General features: G+C 47.1%; 1 protein-coding gene across 5 annotated transcripts in view; it reads right to left on the bottom strand.

Annotated features, from left to right (window-relative positions):
• Positions 1–18504, bottom strand: part of Xrra1 (X-ray radiation resistance associated 1) — a 64241-nt gene that overhangs the window by 8136 nt on the left and 37601 nt on the right. For 3 of the 5 annotated variants that reach the window (XM_055623089.1, XM_055623091.1, XM_055623090.1), the window contains exons 7-10: positions 16838–16966; positions 16032–16237; positions 11266–11306; positions 8767–8892 (exon numbers count right to left, since the gene is read on the bottom strand). In XM_055623089.1, the coding sequence (XP_055479064.1) occupies positions 8767–8892; positions 11266–11306; positions 16032–16237; positions 16838–16966 (502 nt within the window). Of the gene's footprint in view, positions 1–8766; positions 8893–11265; positions 11307–16031; positions 16238–16837; positions 16967–18504 lie in introns of those variants that run through there. The other 2 variants (XM_055623092.1, XM_055623093.1) reach the window with 2 other exon arrangements.

Here is an 18504-nt window from a genome sequence, read left to right as displayed (position 1 = left end):
GATATGAAAGTATCAAGGATACTGGCAGGCAGATAATCAGAAGAATTTGTCTCTGAGAGCCTTGCGGGCTGCTGGCATGGCACTGACTTTGTATGTAACTCGTCTTCCTGACAGCATGCCTGTGCACTCCAGCATCCCATCAGCTGCCTCCTGGGCACTCCTTTCCATCAATCCTAGGCCCCAATATATTCAGTGGAGAGGGCCAGAGGGCAGGGACCCACTTGTCAATGGAATAAAGCTGAGCCATGATAACAGACATGTCATGGCTGGCTGGGGCCAGGAGCCCCTGAGCACTCAGCCTGTAAATTGATAAGCCAGGGTCTGCGTGACAAAACATACACGAGCAATGTTGAGTAAAGTAGCTAGAACACGGAGACAGCAGTAGAGTGGAGTCAGGGCCATTGGGATCAGAGGCACCCAGAGTGGGGCTGGATTCAGGGACACAGAAGGCATAAGGGTTGGCTACTGGAGCCTCGCTGGGCTGCCCTGGGGCGAGTGGCTTCTCTACCTCACGTGGACCAGGGGCCACCAGGCCTTTTGTCAAGAGCCAGGTGGGACACAGAGTGTGTCGGGACACACAGAGTCACTGTCCCTGACTCAGCCCTGCTCTTACAACCTCAATGCAGCCCTGGACAATTCATAAGCACATAGCCAGAGTAAAGTTTTATTTATGGGCTCTGAAATTTGATTTCCTATAATTTTGACGTGTCATGAATGCATGTTGAATGCACCTGAAAGTGTAAAAGCCACTCGGTCCGGAGGCTGTGCTGAGACTAGGAGGGACAAAGAGCCATCTGCTGTTGGGCGTTGTTCTGGTGTGCTGCGTATTCAGATGCTGATTTCTGTGCCCCTAAGGTCTGGGTACAGTCCAGACATGGGCGTTATCATTTCTATGAAGAATCTCCTCTATCAATATTGTGTAAACATCACTCCCCAATTTCCTCTGGTTGGTTAATAAAGAAGCTGAGAGCCAATGCCTGAGCAGGGGAGAGAGAAAGGCTGGACTTCCTGTTCAGTGGGGATGTCTCAGATAGGAACCATAAGGTAGAGGAAGGAGAAGAAGAAGAGGAGGAGGAAAAGGAGGAGGAGGAGGAAGAAGAAAAAGAAGAAGAAGAAGAAGAAGAAAGAGGGAGAGAAAGGATGTGGCCATGAAGAGCTGTCCATGAGGACTGAACTGACCTGATGAAGCAAAAGCAGCCATTATACCATAATTTTACTAATGGTGTCCAATGTGGGGCACGCAATCCAAACTTAAGACAGAAATCCAAGCATAGAGCCTGAGGAAGCTCAGATAGCCAGACAAGAAAGCTGCAAAAGTGGCTACTTTGGAGCCCCTATTGAGCAACAAAGCTGACTCCATTTCACAGGCTTGGCTCCTTAAGAGGCCCTGCTGTGCAGCAGAACATTTAAACAGCAGTGAGCTAACTCAGCTGGCAATTTCAGAGCTGCACCACCGCTTCTCTCTCTGTGTACTGTGCTGACAGATGAGCTGAGGAACACCTGCCACATCATGGGCCCAGCAACTTCATGTAGATGGGAAAGAGCTTAAAACTGCAGCCCAGGCCTGTTCTGTGGGCTTCGGAAGGTGGCCACCACCCTCCTGAACCAAGCTGCTCTGAGAAGCGTGGTAGCTTGGAGAGGCTCTGAGCAGACAGAGGTCAGAAGCAGCAGCCCAAGGCCACACATGTGGGCCAGGACAAGTGGCAACAGACCACAGAAGCATGCCAAAGTACTTCCCAGATCCGAGCTGCTCTGAAAAGCCAACCTCTTGGTGTGATGCTGGGAACATGGCAGCTCATTGAGACTCACTAAAGCACTTTCCAGCACAATTGACAGCAGCTTACAGGTGCCCGTCATGGGGAGGGGAGGGCACCCAGCTCTCCTGGATTGGCAAATGCCAGCAAGGGACACTTGGAGCCAGCAGGAGTGAGCTGAAAGTCAGGGATGAGGACACCAGAAGCACGGGTCTGAGCTGACCAGCAGAGGGAGACAGAGAACACACAGAAGGAATCTGAGCACAAAGAAACTTCTAACAAGGTTAAAATAAAACAAACAACAAACAAACAAAACCAACCTTGAAAATGTACTTAGATGTGAAGAAAAAAGGGAAACTGGGTACAGACAGTCAATAAATAGATAGATGATAGATAGATAGATAGATAGATAGATAGATAGATAGATAGATAGATAGTCTGGAAAAAATAAAGTCCTTAAAGAGCAAGTAATATAAAGAGAATACTTTAAAGATGGGAAAGAACTTATAAAATTACATACAAAATATATTAATTTAAAAAGTGATAAAGGAGAGGTAAATAAATGCATATAGAAATAAATTATTTTTTAGAAAAAATTCCAAAGAAAGAAAAATAGAAATGTTTTCAAAGGTACGTAAATGCTAAAGAAAACAAACTGAACATAGAAAGTCATATAAAGAAACATTAAGTTTAAATAATAAAGCAATGTTTCTGAAAAAGGAGAAACTTGAAGAAATATGTATTTTCCATATTAAAAAATGGAAAACACTATGAAAGAGGGCACTTGCACCTAAAATTTCTCTATAACGGTGCGTCATTTCAGCCTTCTGGATTTGAATATTTAACAGACTTTTCTGTAAAGCAGGAATTTTGAAGGACTTGCCTACCTTGTCCTTGCAAAGCTCAGCAGTTGACTTTCCTGCATTAAGTTTGTCCAATTTTGGACAGTATTTTTTCTGTAATTGACCTAAGGGCATTTTTCTCACCCAGCCTTTGATGATATGAAGCCTTTGATGCTCTTTGAAATAGACAGGAGTACTGCCAGGAACAGACCTGTCTCATTGTCCAAATTAATACAATCTTTAAATGCCATATTCTGTGGATCTCTGAGGTCTTTGAAGACCATCCATCTGTCTATCTTATCTGAATTGTTTGTTTCTAGCTAATTTTTTATCTGTCAAACATAGAGAACATATTTTTGTAATTAACTAAACTAGTATCTAAAGGATCATGAGTTTGATCATCTGACTGCCAATATGCACCTCCCACTTATTCTAGAGAGTTCATAATAACAGCTTTTAAAGAATTGGAAGTAAACCTTAAATTTATAATGAATTGTATAGGTCCAATACCTTACATAAGAGTTGCAACAGGTATGTGTCAAAGTTAATCTTAAATTTGTATCAGTATACCAAAATTTATATAATTAAAACCTTAAATCTGTACCAATATATAATAATTCATATTGCTGTAAGTAAAATTAACCTTATTTGAGAATGACGATAGCTCTAAGTTGAGTAGATTTAATGATCTACCTTTACATCCCATTATTTCTGTATTATCCGTATATTCCCTCCTTTATTCTTCTCAACCCCATCCCCCTTGCCTAAGAAGGAAAGAAGGATAAAGAAAAGGAAAGAGAAATCCTTGAGTCTAAGTTCCTAAGCCTTTTTTTTTTTCCCTGATCAAGACTATTTAATAACCTGTAGCTAACTCCCCTAAATTACAACAAACATCCACAGCCCAACAGAAAAACCAAAGCCTACCCACCCCAACTTAGGGGAATGGGATGTCATTCTTCTTAAGATTACTTCCTGCTGATTTTGGGGCATAGGATGTCTTTTTGGAAGACCCAAAGGAAATCCAGAAAAAGTGGTTAATTGAGTTAGCAGTAACATTTGTGGTCCAGACTCTACGTGTTGAGTCTGGGCTTAATTCTAGGCTTAAGTGAAGTCCTGTATGGAACAGTATGAAAGGCTGGATCAACTGGGAACAGTAGCTTTTTCTAAAGCTATCCTGGGAGCAAGCTCTGAGGAACAGCAACTGAAGCAGTCTTGGGCAGGAGAATGTAACAAACTGGAATATCTTGTGTCAGAATATCAACACCCTCCAGGATGAATCCTGTCAGCTCTGATCCAATGTCACTGGTCTCCTGTTCTTTGGCTCTTTGGTGAAGCTTCTTGTATTTGGCTCAGGATGTGTGCTTTTTTGTGGTGGGAGGGAGAGCGGAGTAGCTTAGGAGGCCTACCAGGAGAGGGCATGGACCATATCAGTGCACCCTAGAAAACTGTGAAGGTTCAGCCAGTCTTTTAATACCTGAATATGAATTTTAAGGGGGTGGATAATGTGTCATCCATGTTGAGTGCCAGTTGTGACCAGTGGTTTGTATTTCCTGTGCCCCAGGATGGCCTTTAAAAACTTAAAAATAAAGACACCAAGACCTTTAAAATTTTAAAAACTTAGGCCTTAACTGTACACATTTTCAACTATGGGAAGTTAACCCATCCATCTTGCCTTATCCAGCCATGTGGCCAGCTGTCTTCCCAGGCTCATGATCACATCTATCTTCTGTCTCTGTCGTTTCTATAGTCTGGAAGCTGCTTGCTCTGCACTTCCTGCTTACTCCGGTAGTATTTATTCCTTCTCAAGACTGTGATGAGGTTGAAGACTAGATGGTTATATTCTCACAATTAAACTTAAGTTGTTTAGGATTTGAAAAGTTTTAAAAAGATAATTTTATATCTAAGTAGATTTTTAGATTGATAAATGGAATCTATGACAGAAAGTGATTTGGGCATTAAACTCTGAACTCACTAGGATAGGATAGACCATACTTTCTCCTGAGTTGCCAAATAGAGATGGACTGAACATTGTAAATGTAATTCTTACATGATAATCTTCTAAGTTGTTTCATGATTGTTATTTATGTAGTTTACTATTGTAAGAAAAAACCTATTGTATATAGTTCACTATTGTACTTGTACTGGACTAACAAAAGATGTTGGTCTGGTGTGCGGTGTATCCAGTTGCTGGTTCCTCTGCCTTGAGATCGGGGTATGTCCAGACATGGGCGTTATCATTTCTATGAAGAATCTCCTCTATCAATGTTGTGTAAACATCGCTCCCCAATTTTCTGATTGGTTAATAAAGAAGCTGAGAGCCAATACTGAGCAGAGGAGAGAGAAAGGCTGGACTTTTGATCCAGTGCCGGGGTGGGAGGGAGGTGTCTCAGGTAGGGACCATGAGGTGAGAAAGGGAGGAGGAAGCGGGAGAGAAAGGATGTAGCCATGCAAAGCTGGCCACGAGGACTGACCTGACCTGACCTGATAAATAAGGCAAAAGCAGCCCAGGCGGGACTCAACCGGCAAGTAATTTGGGGCATTTGGCTGGGAAGTAGCCAGACTAGCATGAAGAGTTAGAAAGGGTGAGCGTCTGCCAGCTGTAGTGCTCGAAAGCTTACTAAGCCCAATAGGTCCCTATCTCGCCAGAAAAGGCCCCACAGATTATGTCATAATTTTACCCTCTGCTCGCTCACTCACTCTTCAGTAGACCGCCGTCTTTCTCCTTTGTGTTCATATCGCCTTTGCAGCGCTAAGTGGCTGCAACAGACTGGTGCAGCATCTGGCCCTAAAAAAGTGGCCAGGCTTGGGGGTGTGACTGGGCGGAGCCTGCTTGCTTAGTGTGCAAGAGGCTCAAGGGTTAATCACTAATGCTGAAAACATTACAAAAAAGCTTGTGGACCCATTTGCTAGAGTCCAGAGAAGGAGGCTCAGTCTGCAGAGGTGCCTGTGGTGTGTGTGTGTGTGTCAGTGTGTGTGTGTCATGGTGGCCCAGGATGGCACAAAGCCTCTGTGGACAATCCAGGAAGTGAGAGACGAGCACTGCAAAGGGAATGGAAATATATATTAAGTCAACTAAGACACAAGATCCTGTTTATAACTAAAACAAGGGAAAAGCTGAGGGACACCCAGGGTGGGTGTGTGGGGGTGGGAGTGGTGGGGGCGGTAGTGGTGGTGTGTGTGTGTGTGTGTGTGTGTGTGTGATATGGTCTGTGATACCAAACCCTAGCTGAAAGTCATGGACTCAGGGTTCTGATTGTCAACCAGAATCTGGCCCCAGGCTAACCTGCTCCCTACAGGGTGACCTCAGGGACACGGGTTCCAGTAGTAAACTTTGATTTCTGCCCACCCTCAGTGGGTTAGTCAAATAGGTTTTCACCCAGCCTTCCCAGATTAAAGAAAATGTATCTGCCAAATCTGATAGCTAAATAGTATCGATTAATGTTTGAGTAAAAGCGACCGTTTTACATTTGACACATTTCTAAGTGAAGGCCTTAAGGGGAGAAGTTCTGTTTGGAGGCAGAATTGGTTTTTAAAACTTGTACCTCTGACAAACCAAACAAATTGTACCACAGTCAGCTGTGTCTGTGTCCTGATACAAACAGCGTTCAAGAGGACTTACTTCCCACCTTGAATCAGGTTATTCTGGACGCTAAGGGTACACCAAGCCCAGACTCAAACAAAAATATATCCCGGTAGTCTATATTAAGTAACAGACACGGAATGAGGAGTTAGCTGGCACACACAAGACTGGCAGTCCTGGTGAGGACACAGAAGATGGAAGGAGTCCCGCCCCCTCTGTTCTGAAGCAGGCCGAGAACTCCAGTCTCAGAGCAGTCCTGGAAAGCGGGCATCTCCAGAGAGAGTGTGACACTGGCTCACCTGGGCTCCATGGCAGGGCTACACACGCTTTGAGGACGAACCAGCTAAAGACTGTAAATTTATAAAGTCCAGCTGTGGCCCCAGAGCGAAGCAACGAGGCTCCTAGGGGCGTGGTTATGGTGTGTGGATGTGAGAGAGGACCACAGAAGGCTTCATTGTGACATGGCACAGCGTGGCATAATGTGTGCCTGGAGGAGAACAGCTGGTCCTCTGTGTTCCATAAGAACAGCCAACTGCCTAGGAAGGCATGGCGTCTGGGAAAGGGAGCAATTGCTGTTCCTTAGATGGAGCAGAGAAGAAGGGTCCTGCATGGTAGAAGCAAAGGCAGGACCAAGAGAATGGTGGTCTTGGAGATGCGGGCCACAGTGTTGCCCAAGACTAGGACTGGAGCTCAGCTCAGCTCAGCTCCCTGCTTTGGGCCGGCAAGTGCCAAGGAGCAAACAGCAGCAGTCTCCTGAGAGGCAGGGATGTCAATGGCCATCAACCAGAGATGCAGGGACCTGGGTAGGGGGTGGGCACTGATAGCTGCAGATGGTCGCAGCAGAAAGAACCCCGCAAAGCCTGGTGGGGATCAAGGGTCTGTGGTCTGACAGGGATGCAGTTTAGCACAGATGACACAGGCTGCAAGTGCAAGGGCACAGAAACACACCGTGCACTGGGGAAGCATCTGGAGGTGACAGAGCGGTGCGGGAGTAAGACGAAGGAGGCACCGAGAGCAAGGAGTATTGTCAGAGACAGAGGGACCGTGTTCCGTAGATGTGTGCTAAATGTGGCTGTCCCTGCTAGCAGATTCAAAGCAACACAACTCAAGGTAGAAAAGAACAAAACCTCCGGCACGAGCGGGTTTTTCTTCTCTACATGTGCGGTATGCACCTGTGTGGGTGCACTCGCCTGCGAGTGTGCGTGTGGAGGCCAGATGCTGGTTGCGTCTTCCTTTGTTATCTTCCTTTCTGAGATAGGGTCTCTCTGTGAACCTGGGACTGTTCCAGCTAGCTGGCTGGCCAGCAAGGCCCTGGGACCCACCTGTTAGCTGCTCCTCTCCATCACCCGGTTAGAGACGTGTGCTGCCACCGCTGGCTTTTACGTGGGTGCTGGAGATTTGAACTCAGGTTCTTATGCTTCTGTGGCCAGCCACTTACTGAGTCATCTCCCCAGGCCCATGACAGACATTTGGCTACACTGCCGTCAGTGAGTGATAAGCAAGCAAGAGTACGCAGAATAGGAGCGACACTGCCAACGTCTTGTCTTGCGGACATTCGCCAACACTGTCTCCACACGGCAGATACATGTTGCTTTAAGAGCTCACGGAACAATCATCAATTTTAGAGGGAACCACAAAACAAGTTTCAACAGACTTAGAAACAAAATCTCACAAATCGCCTTTACCTAGCAAGAGAACGAATCAGAAATCAACAAAGCGAAGAGGCCAGAAGAGGCCTATAGACTCGAAATTAATCAACCGACTCCTCAGGAACCCACAGGGTAAAGACAAATACTCCAGGAAAAATTAAAAGTACTTTAGTTGAATGGAAAACACGGGCTAGGAATGAAGCTCAGCAGGTGAACATATGCTTAGCATATATAAGAGCTTGGGATTGTTCTCCAGCACCAAAAACAACTGAGACCCTATAGAAAACCAAGCAAGACATGGATTCTAGACACCGGGAAACAGCTGAAGCCAGACACATGAACTTTTCGATCTGTTGTGTCTCTCGGTTCCCCTTTCACCTGACTTTTTCACCTTTTCAGTGATTCACACCCAAGCTTGACACCGCTCTTCCTGGCCACACGTCAGGTCAGAGCAGGCACCGCATGCGTCCTTCACAGCGCTGTGGACTCCCCCCAGCAGCAGACGTGCGGACATGGCTGCCTGTCCAGTGGTGACCTTCTCCCCAAGCTCGGAAAGACCAAGTCTTTCCCTTTCTTTACCCAGTGCCTCCAGCCTATGCCAATCTCAAACTCAGCCGGCGGCTGGCCTTGATCCTCTGCCACTACCTCCCAGTGGGGGATGGTAGGGCATGCCACTGCACCTACTTTATGCCCTGAACCCTGGCTTCCGCACATGCTCAGCAAGCATCCGTGGCCCCAGTCCCGTGGTCTTTCTCTTCTGTACACCTGTACACCCGGTACCTAGCACGAGGCTAGCACAAAGCAAATGACAGGCAACCTTGCCCACCTTGAGAACCAGGGCCACACATTTGTATTTGGGGAAGAAATGGCCGGGCTTTGGGCTGGAATGGTTCACATTCTTTCCTCCCACCTATGAGCCATGGACACAGTGAAGCACTTACCTTGTTGTAGGCCAAGCTAAGGTATCTCAGCTCTGGGAAAGGTGGGGCGAGCGTCTGGTTCCGAGCTTTCAGTGACTTCACAGGAAGAATTTCAAATATGGGAGGAAGTGAACATATCTTGGCTGTCTTAGAAGGGGAAGGAAAAAAAAGTCAGAGTCAAAGTGTCAAAATGATTAAAAAGAAGTCGAGGCTGGCAGCAGCCAGTGCCCTTCCTATTGGATGTGGTGAAATGTCTCTGTTGAGAGTCTGGCCAAAGAGACACCTAGGGTCATAAAGGCCAGAATCCTGACTCCACATTCTCTGAGGCCACGTGAGCTAATTGCCCAGCATCCAAAGTTCCAATTTCAAGTTCTCCAGGGCCACAGAATACTATAGGAGTACTGGACACAGGGTTCCCTGCCCTTCCCCCAGCCATCCCGCGCAGCACCTTGGCCCCGGTTGCCGCCCTTCTGTGCATCAGCTGACATTTCCCCAGAAAGCAGAGGAGGCATTTACACTGATAAAGCCAATCAGTCAACTTAGCCAGAACGGGAACAGCAGCAGGGAACTCCCAGCACCCAGGCCCTCAGCCCCCAGCTCTCACTCAGGATGGAGCAACAGCGAAGTCCTGACCAACCCTGAGGCGGGCTTGGCTCATCTGGATCACCTGGTGTTCCAGGGCTCCCCAACAGCCTGGGTTGGCTCAGGGCCAATCGAGCATGAAAAGGAAATTGGTAGATTAACCAAGCCAAACGCAACTCCTAAAACTATACTGGCTGCCTTATGGTGAAGAATTTTATCTGGTTCCTGCCCCAGACTCTTGGTGTTGAGCTTCTAAAACCCCAGGACTTTGCTAAGTGGTGGACTACCTGTTAGCCAGGATCCCTTGAACCACATTTTCACTCTGCTAATGGGATGGGAATGGGGCAGGTCAGACCCAGTGCGGGAGGACAGGAGCCCTGAGCTCCAACAAGCATCTAAGAAGTCTCTAATGAAAGTTGTGCACTGAGGTGTGGGCAAGTTTCCTGGCAGGCGAGTACATCGACGTGTTGGGAGGGTGGGATGCCAGGTTCCATGGGGGTGGGGGAGTGCAGGAGCTTTGCAGGTGGGACCTTCCGGATCTCTCCTTATGAGCCTTCTCATTTTGCTGGCCTCATTTTCTTGTCCTACTGCAGCTGTCTGAGCAGGACCCTTACTCAAGGTCTCTGAGTCCTACTGAATTATTGAACCTGGTGTGGGGTTGGGTGAGGGGCTGGCTTGTGAGGACTCCCAAATTTATAGGTAAGTTGGTCACAGTGTGGCTAGCTTACTGTCTTCTCCCTCCTTCATGACTGGTACCTAAAGTGAAGATAGTTTTCTTAGGAACTATATCCCTAGGCTTGACCTTAAACTCTGGGTTGGTTAATGTCAACACTGTGCTGTAATGTCATGCTGCCCTTTCAATTTCCTTTGACAACAGAATGTGGCCAAGGTCACACATTCGAATCTCACACTCTGCCATTTCTTTCTTGCTCTCTAAGGACCTGATACTGTCCTGTTGTTAAGAAGATCAGGATGAAAAGATGACGAGGAAGAGGCTAGGTCATGCCATATCCTTTGAAGCTTAGCTTCCAGCTGGCCTGCCATGGTGGCAAAGCCAGCAGAACCACCTTGTTAGCTCAAAGAATTTTGGGAAGTAACTAGCTGAACTGAAGTCAATGGTTGCTGGTTGCGCAGCAGCACTTAACTGGCAGTTTCTCACACGGCTCTGTCTGTGAGGTGGCAGCTTACTGGGCAGTGTCTCAAGGATACGGGGAGTCTAGGTGTGGAGATGTACTTCTCCTTGCAAATGGATGCATCAATATTTAGTTTGTCTGTATCAGTCTCCACGAGCTTGGTTTTTGCTTAGTGAGCTCTGCCCTGAGACAAAAACTGGTATTCTACACTGACACAATCAAACACTACACCTTTGACAGCAAGGCTCAGATCTGGGCAGCAGTGTACATAGCAGGAGCTCCTCCACTCGAGGCCTTTGTGAGAGGGCTCTGTGAGCTTCTAAAACCCCAGGACTTTGCTAAGTGGTGGACTTAACTGATGCTAGCCCCAGTTTCATTACCTGAGGTAGCTGCTGTCACTGTACTAAGCTAAGCAGTGTCTGACGGCATGGGAGTGAGTCTGTGGACCGATGAGCTCAGGGACCCATTCACCCCCCCCCCATCCCCATTGGTCAGCATAGGGCTGACTCACAGTAGGTGCTTAGCAAACACTTGTTCACTTAGTGGAACCTAAACAAATGTCTCTTGTGGCTCTATTTTACTTACTCAGTTTTGTGTTTCACCATTTAATGTTCTTGTCATTATTCACTAACTTGTACAGTACAACTATTTACAAGAATTTACTCTGTATCCAGTATTTTAAGTAATCCAGATGAGGCTGGGAGTGTAGCTCAGGGGGTACAGCACTTTCCCTGTTAGTGTAGGGCCTTGGGCCTTGTTTGGGTAGGACAAAAAGCAAACACAAATTTGAAGCAGTTCCTCCTACCTGTAAGGTTGAAAATCCAGGGTAAGATGAGAACACAACCTCTGAAACAGAAAGAGAGGGAGGGAATGTTTGTGAGAATGCTTACTGACCCCATAGGGATCAGTTCTGGATCTCTTCCCCACTGTGTACGCTGGGTACCTCCCAGATAGGTTCCGATGTTAACCGGAAAAGGATCAGATTGGGATAAAACCCAACTCCTTAGCCAGGCTGCTGGGGACCCACACCGTTGGTCCCCTCCCCAATTCTCCCATCTTACCCCTTCTGGGGATGTGGTGGGGGACCTGAATGGACCCTGACCTCATGCTGCCCTTCTGCTCACTCACAGTGTTTCAGTCACATGGACCTTCATCATAACTTTGCGACATGCAAGCTCTTTCTAGTCCCAGTGCTAGTGGGGAGCTTGCACAGGGTAGAAAGCTAACCAGCTGTCTCCTAAGAGAAAGGCACAGAGAAGGCATCCCAGCTGAGGACTTGAAAACACACCAAAAGCCTGGAAACAATGTCTTAGTCGGTGAGAACGGCTGGGGTAGGGAAGAGGCTGCAGAGTGAGCTCGTCCAGGGATGGCTGGACCAAGCCATTGCTGGGTTTAACCTAAGGACCAAGGTGGAGCAGCTGTGAGACTGCACCCTGTGCAGGCAGCACTCCCTTTACCCGGTGCCTGGGCCCCTCCCGTGATAAAATGAGAAAGGTCACGTGAGACTAGCCGGTAGGAGTAGGTGGGACAAAGCTTGCACTGAACAGCTCTCCTAGTTGGCGGTCTAGCAGGGATTGGGAAAGGTTCATGCAGCAAACAACCAGTCTGCCAGAGAACGGGCCATATTAGACTCTGACAGGAGGTGACCAGGATGAGAGGACTTTGGCAGCACCGGAGGAGGGGCCCTCTTGCTCTCATCTGTGATTCCCATGAACGGCAAAATAGAAGCTTTACTTTGGTTAGCGTGGGAAGCCAGTTAGCACAGCCTAATTCTGACCTGCTTGGTGGGTCCTCTCTTCCAAGACCTGTCTCAGCTCTGTGAGGCCAGCTGAGCTCAAAGATACCAAAGCTCAGTGCAGCTTGGCCTTGTGTCTAAATGGGTCTTAGGTCTAGAGTCTAGGAGGGCAGTCATCTAGGAGACTCTCATCTTCCCGGATTCCAGCCTCTTCATACAAAGAAAATCCGGGCTCTGGCAGCTTCAAAATAATACCTTCCAATACTTAAGAAATGAAACAGCATCAAACTCTCCTGGGAAGTTTGCAAACACCAAACGCTCCTGAACTCATTTTCTGAGGCAAGCACAGCCTTGCTCATCAGTCCTCACAGAAACACCGTGACAGAGGAAGACATCACACCAGTCACCTCTTGGACACAGATGCAGAAAACCCTCTACAAAGTATCAGTGAATTCAATTCCTGGACCATCATGGCCAAGGGATGGTGGTCTTGTCCTGGGAACACAGGGCTGACTCAACATTCAGAAGTTCTCTCACTTTCACCACCCCTTCAGAGAAAAAATGCGGTCTCTACCCATCAATCTGTTGTGGGGGTTGGTGAGGCAAGTCTTTAATTCCAGGACTGGGGAGAGAGGCAGAGGCAGGCAAGTCTCTGTGAGTTCCAGGCCAGCCAAAGCTACATGGTAAGACCCTATCTCAAATTTTTTTTTCACGTTCCCACCACCAAAAATCAATCCATATAATTATCAGCCTGATCAGTTTTTTTAAAAAGCATTCAATAAAATTCAACACCATTTCACAGAAGGAAAACCAAAACTCTCAGCAAACTAGGAATACATGTATATTTTTAAAATTTAAGGCATCTACAAAGATATATACAGCTAATATACTTCTGAAATACTGAACACTTTTCCCCCTAAGGTTGCAAAGAAAATTTTCCATCATTGCTTCTATTCAACACCATCCATACAGTTTTGGTCAGCAATAAAAAGGTGCTAAGAATTATTACAACAGGAAGAAGGGAGATATATATAGACGCTGCCACCATGAACACAGATTAATTCAAAAGAGCCTGCAGGTGAAAGGAAGCAGGAAATTAACTTTGAAACATTGCTGGAGATGAGTGCAGTATGTCTGTGCCCTCGCAGTAAATGGATGGGACTGAAAGGTAAAATGCAGCACCATTGCCGATAGCATAAAAAGAGAGCAAAGACCCAGAAACACATCTAATGATGGATGTGCACGGTCTCAGACTTGGAAGTAGCAGCGCACTCCTGGGAGAAACTTTAAAAGACCTGAAAATCAGGCTGGAGAGCTGGCCCAGTGGTTAAGAGCACAGGCTGCTCTTTCAAAGGACCTGGTTTCAATTTCCAGAGCCCATGGCAGCTCACATCTTCTGTAGCTTCAGTCCCAGGGAACCCCAGGCCCCTCTTCAGGCACTGCATAATATGGTGCACAGACATAGCATGTAGACAAAACATCCATACACAAAAAAATTAAGGTTAAAATTAAATGAAAGACCTGAAAATTGATAGGGTGTGTTCTTTTACCATTATGGAAAACATCATAAACACATTGGTTATTTCTACCTTGACTTATACAGTCAAGTGAACTTCTAGCTAAATCCCAGTGGAATCTTGTTGGCAACTGATAATTCCTAGATTTCGGTGGAAATGAGGAGGCCTTTAGTGATGCCAGAATTTGTTGGGCTCTGAAAGTGACCCAAAGTACTTCACGAGCAAGCAGCACACCTAGTTGTGAAGCTACAGCGGCTTTCAATTCTGGTATCGTTTCAATTTGGGAGGGTAGTAGGGTATGGGGGCAACCTGTTAAAAACTATTTTTTCAAGAAAGCAGCCTCATGTAACTATAATAAAGTAAGTAAATGAAAAAGTTTATGCAAGTCTTTCTAGAGAGCCATTGAAGGGGACAGGCCAATGGTGGGACCAAGCCCAGGGCTGGCCAGATACCCTGTTACTGATGAACTGCAGCTGGGGCCTGCCCACAGGAAGGCTTTCACAGGACACCCCTCGGTGTTCATGAAGTAACAGTGAGGAAGGGAGACATTTGGCCCATGCTTTCTCAGGAAGAATCATTTCTTGAAAGCTACAGTAATTCAGACAATCACACTGTTATCAACAGTGTCCCCCCGCTCAGTGGGAAAAGCAAGTCTTTCAATTAATGGTGCTGGGTCAAAAGTATATGCATGTAAACAAGTGAACTTTGACTCTGCCTCACCCCATATGTGAAAATCCCAGGCAGATCACTGACAAATATTTTAACAATCAAGCTTTTATAATAATAATATATGGGAAAATATCTCCATAGTCTTGAGATAGGTTCCAAGATTTTAAAACAGCAAAACATAAAATATTGATGAATCAGATTTCATTAAAAGAACTTTTGAAATCTAAAAAAATGGCCTGGGAATAGCTCAGTTGGTAGAGTGCTAACTGAGCATTTGAGGGGCCCAGGCTTGATCTCCAGCAGCAGCAGAAGAGGAGGAGGAAAAAGAGCTAGAAGAAAAACAAACTACACATTAGTTTTTTTTTTTTTTTTTTTTTTTTTTTTTTGGTAACATGTTTATGAAGAATTCGTGTCCAGGGTCATAAAGAACCTGACAAATCAAGAAAAAGATACATATTCCAATTTAAAAATAGGTGAAAGACAAGTATTTCCCCAAAGGAACATCAAAGCGACCAACAAACATAAGAAGATACTCAGCATCACTAGTCATTTGAGAGATGGAAATGGAAACCACGATGCAACGTCACTGCATACCCAGCCAGCAGGGCAGCTAACCCACACTCAAGCATCAGCATTCAAGGAGGCTGTGACCGGGAATCACACACGTCAGCTGTGCTGGGAAGTGTTTGCCGTGTCCATGAGTGCTCAAGATATCTGGAGATGTGTAACAAGCAAATCCTCTCCTGGGCATGTTCCCCAAGGAAATGAGGGTGTGTACCCCCCTAATGGTAAGAGGATGCCCACAGTAGTCCACAGCCCCAAACTAGAAACAACCAGAATGTCTCTCAAAAGTGAAAAGGAAATAAATTGTGGTATACATGGAGCAAATAAGAGCAGGGGAAAAGATATATGCAGAGATATTAATGAAGCCACAGACATAACACTGAGTGAAAACTGGGCACAAAGCCATGCTGTACAGTTGTATACATGCGCTTCAGGCTGGGCAGGGGTGGGCTGTTCTTGGAGGAGGTACTTCCTGGGAGGGTCCCACGGGGGCACTGGGAAGGTTCTGGATTGAAATGCGAGAACGGGTAAAGAGTGTACATACAACTTCAAGCTCTGTGCAAGAGGTCTGTACTTGAGCGGCCACCGCTAGCTTCCTCGATTGTAAACAGGTGGCAGACACACCGTGACGTGACAGCTCAGAGGCAGTCGAACACTGGAGACCCGGAGACCCAGTGCTCCTCGACTGCCTGGCTTGGCCTTCTGACGGTCTTTCCTTTCTGCCTCGGGGAGGGCACCCTGCAGGTGCGACCCTCGGGACTCGGAGCCATTCTGGGAACCTAGTAGGAACCAGTCTAACAGGAGAGGCAGCAGCTCTGGTGCCCAAAGAAGACAGAAAGGCCTGAAGCCATGAGACTGTGGATTACACCACAGGCTTTCCTACTTCTGAGTTTCTTAACATATGAGATTAAAAAAATTATCCACTTTTACTTAGAGTTTGAAAGCATCTTACCTGACAGAGCTGGTTTGGAAGTCACCGAGAAGGTCATTTGGAATGCAGGAGCTCCCAGAATCAGACTTTCATTCTTAACCCAAGAAGCTTACTCCGCAGTGGAGCAAGCACTGGGGAGCGGGGACATGGCTCACCTGTGCGGTCAACGTCCTTTTTCATGGGCAGTACGGTGTAATTCGGTTGCTCATCCGGGGTCTCAAATACCCACGTCTGGGGCTGCATATCTCTCTGGGAACTTGGCCCCTCTGTAACCCAGTCCCCTGTGCCATCACGGAGCTGAACCTGTTGTAGGTACGGGATCCGGAAAATCTTGTTTTGGTCCAGGCTCAACTTCTTCAGTCTTCAATTAAGGAAAGTAAATTCAGAACCACAGCAGTGATATTACCTCTAGGGCATTACTGTGCAAGCTGGGGAATACACATGGATTCAGGTTTGACATGAATACCTGTTGTGTATCCTTGAGTTGGGGGGACTTACCTCCTGTGGGGCTCAGTGGCCCTACCTCATAATTTGGATAATGTTTATTGATCGTTAAAGCTCTGGTGAAGACTAAATGAGACAATATGTGAATAGTGGGCACAGGGTAGTATCCAGTGAATAGTACCAATTCAGAGGAGGGATCTTTGTCAACTATGCAGAACTTGGCAGCTAAAGTTCTCTGTGGGATTTTTGTGTGTGTGTGTGTGTGTGTGTGTGTGTGTGTGTGTGTGTGCTCATTGGTGGGGGTCTCTTCTTTTCAGGATCAGGGTTTTATTATCCTGGGCAATCCCACACATGACCAGAAATAACCCTAGTGACCTCGCACTTCTCTGCCAAGCCAAGCTCAGAGAGAGACTTGGCCAAGGCGGCAGAGCCATGGCGGAGCTGGGAGCTCGCTCCATGCTGTGTAGCCCGGATGCAGCACTCGGGGCTGAGGGTGGTGCAGGTACCCTGATGGTACCTCCGGAGCCCAGCCAGGCTGGCGAAGCAGTTGGGATTGGACAGCCTGTTGTCGTCCAGCATCAAGGTCTCCAGGGCCGGGAACCTCAGGATGTACTTCTTGCTCATCAGCTGGGCCACGGATGCCTCCCTGCGGGCACAGAGATCTTGGGTACTGAGCAAGGGTAGAGAATGAGAGCCAGGAAGAAGGGAGGACAGGGAGCTGAACAGGAGGATCAACCAGCTTTGAAGCTTCCCTAGTGCCCACAAGAGGTCCATATAGGGAGGAGCAGCAGGTCTAATTCCCACCCACTGGCCCTTCCCCAGATGTCCCTTGTCTACACAGGCATGGAGAAAGTTTCCCTGACACTGGGCTGAGGTGGGATAGTAGGCTCGCTGGCTGTGCTAACGGTCACCACCAGGGTGAATGAAGCAAGACCAGATGCAGAAAGAATGCAGCAGATGGCACTGTGCAAGCCTGGTCAAAGGAGACCCCTGGGTATCTTTTGTCACCTACCCGGAGATTGGTAACCATGGCAATGATATGCTCTTGTTTTGGATCATGGTTTTGCCATCTAGGTTTCCTTGAGGAATTCCAAAAACACCCGAGAGTGGGCTGGGAGAGGCCGAGGTCCTGATGTACAGAGGAAGTGGTGGCATTTTTAGGTGTGACTGTTAACATGACCTCATGTTTCCAGGTGGAGGAGGCCTAGGCTGCTCGAAAGGCACATGGGCAGATGACTCAGATCACAGTTTCATTCCTCCCTGCACATTCCATCCACATGAAATAGAAACACCCGTGACACAAACCTACATACCATGCATGGGCTATAAGCACACAGGCAAGATGTAAGATGAACAACATCTCTTCAAATCCTACTTCATCCCCGCACTGTGATGAAGGCTTCTCCTGTTCTTTGAGGACATCAACGGGAGAGGTACCTGCTTTCCAATCAGGGAGCTCAGCAACTTGCTGAAAGATCCATAGCTACCAAGTGGTGGAGCTCAAACTGGAGCTTAGTTTTTGCCAATCCCCAAGGCCAGACCCTTCCCACTACTAGCCTCCTCTTCTGCTCACACTTTTCTGTCTCACGTGGATTACAGAGGGAGGAGATGGAAGATGACATTGTTGCCTGGTCTAGCCAGAGGTTGGCAAAGGTAGATGATTTCAAAAGCAAGTCCAAAGTTGGGGTGGATCTGGGAGGAGCTGGAAGAGGGGATGTAGAAGGTCAAAATCTTATGTACAAAATTCTTAGAAAAATGAAGGTACTGGAACATACACCTATGCCTTAAGTCAGGAATGTTTCCACAGGCGGATCTGGGGAGGTTTACAGGGATTTCCTTAGCAGATGTTTGTGTTGTCAGCTACTGGGAGAAAAGAGACACTCCCCACCTCTCTAGGCACTTCTTGTCTTATGGAGGAGGCATGAGACACTGCCCACAAGGCAATTGCTTTAACTGAAGCAGGCAGGGAGTGCGCAGGAAAGGCAATGATTAAGTGAATTAATAAAGAACGAGAGGAATTCTGCCGTGCTCTTGACCTCTGTGAAAGGGGAAAGCAATGTGGGGGCGGGGGGAGAAATCAACCCTGGACCTGTAGCTCTGGGCAGCCATGCTTCCTACAGTGCCCCCCCCACTCACAACACACACACACACACACACACACACACACACACACACACACACACA

Source organism: Psammomys obesus, unplaced genomic scaffold (genome assembly GCF_907164565.1).
Source record: "Psammomys obesus unplaced genomic scaffold, mPsaObe1.curated_primary_1811, whole genome shotgun sequence".
NCBI lineage: Eukaryota > Metazoa > Chordata > Mammalia > Rodentia > Muridae > Psammomys > Psammomys obesus.
Note: the sequence above shows the minus strand (reverse complement) of the source record. Positions and strands in the feature narration are given on the sequence as shown.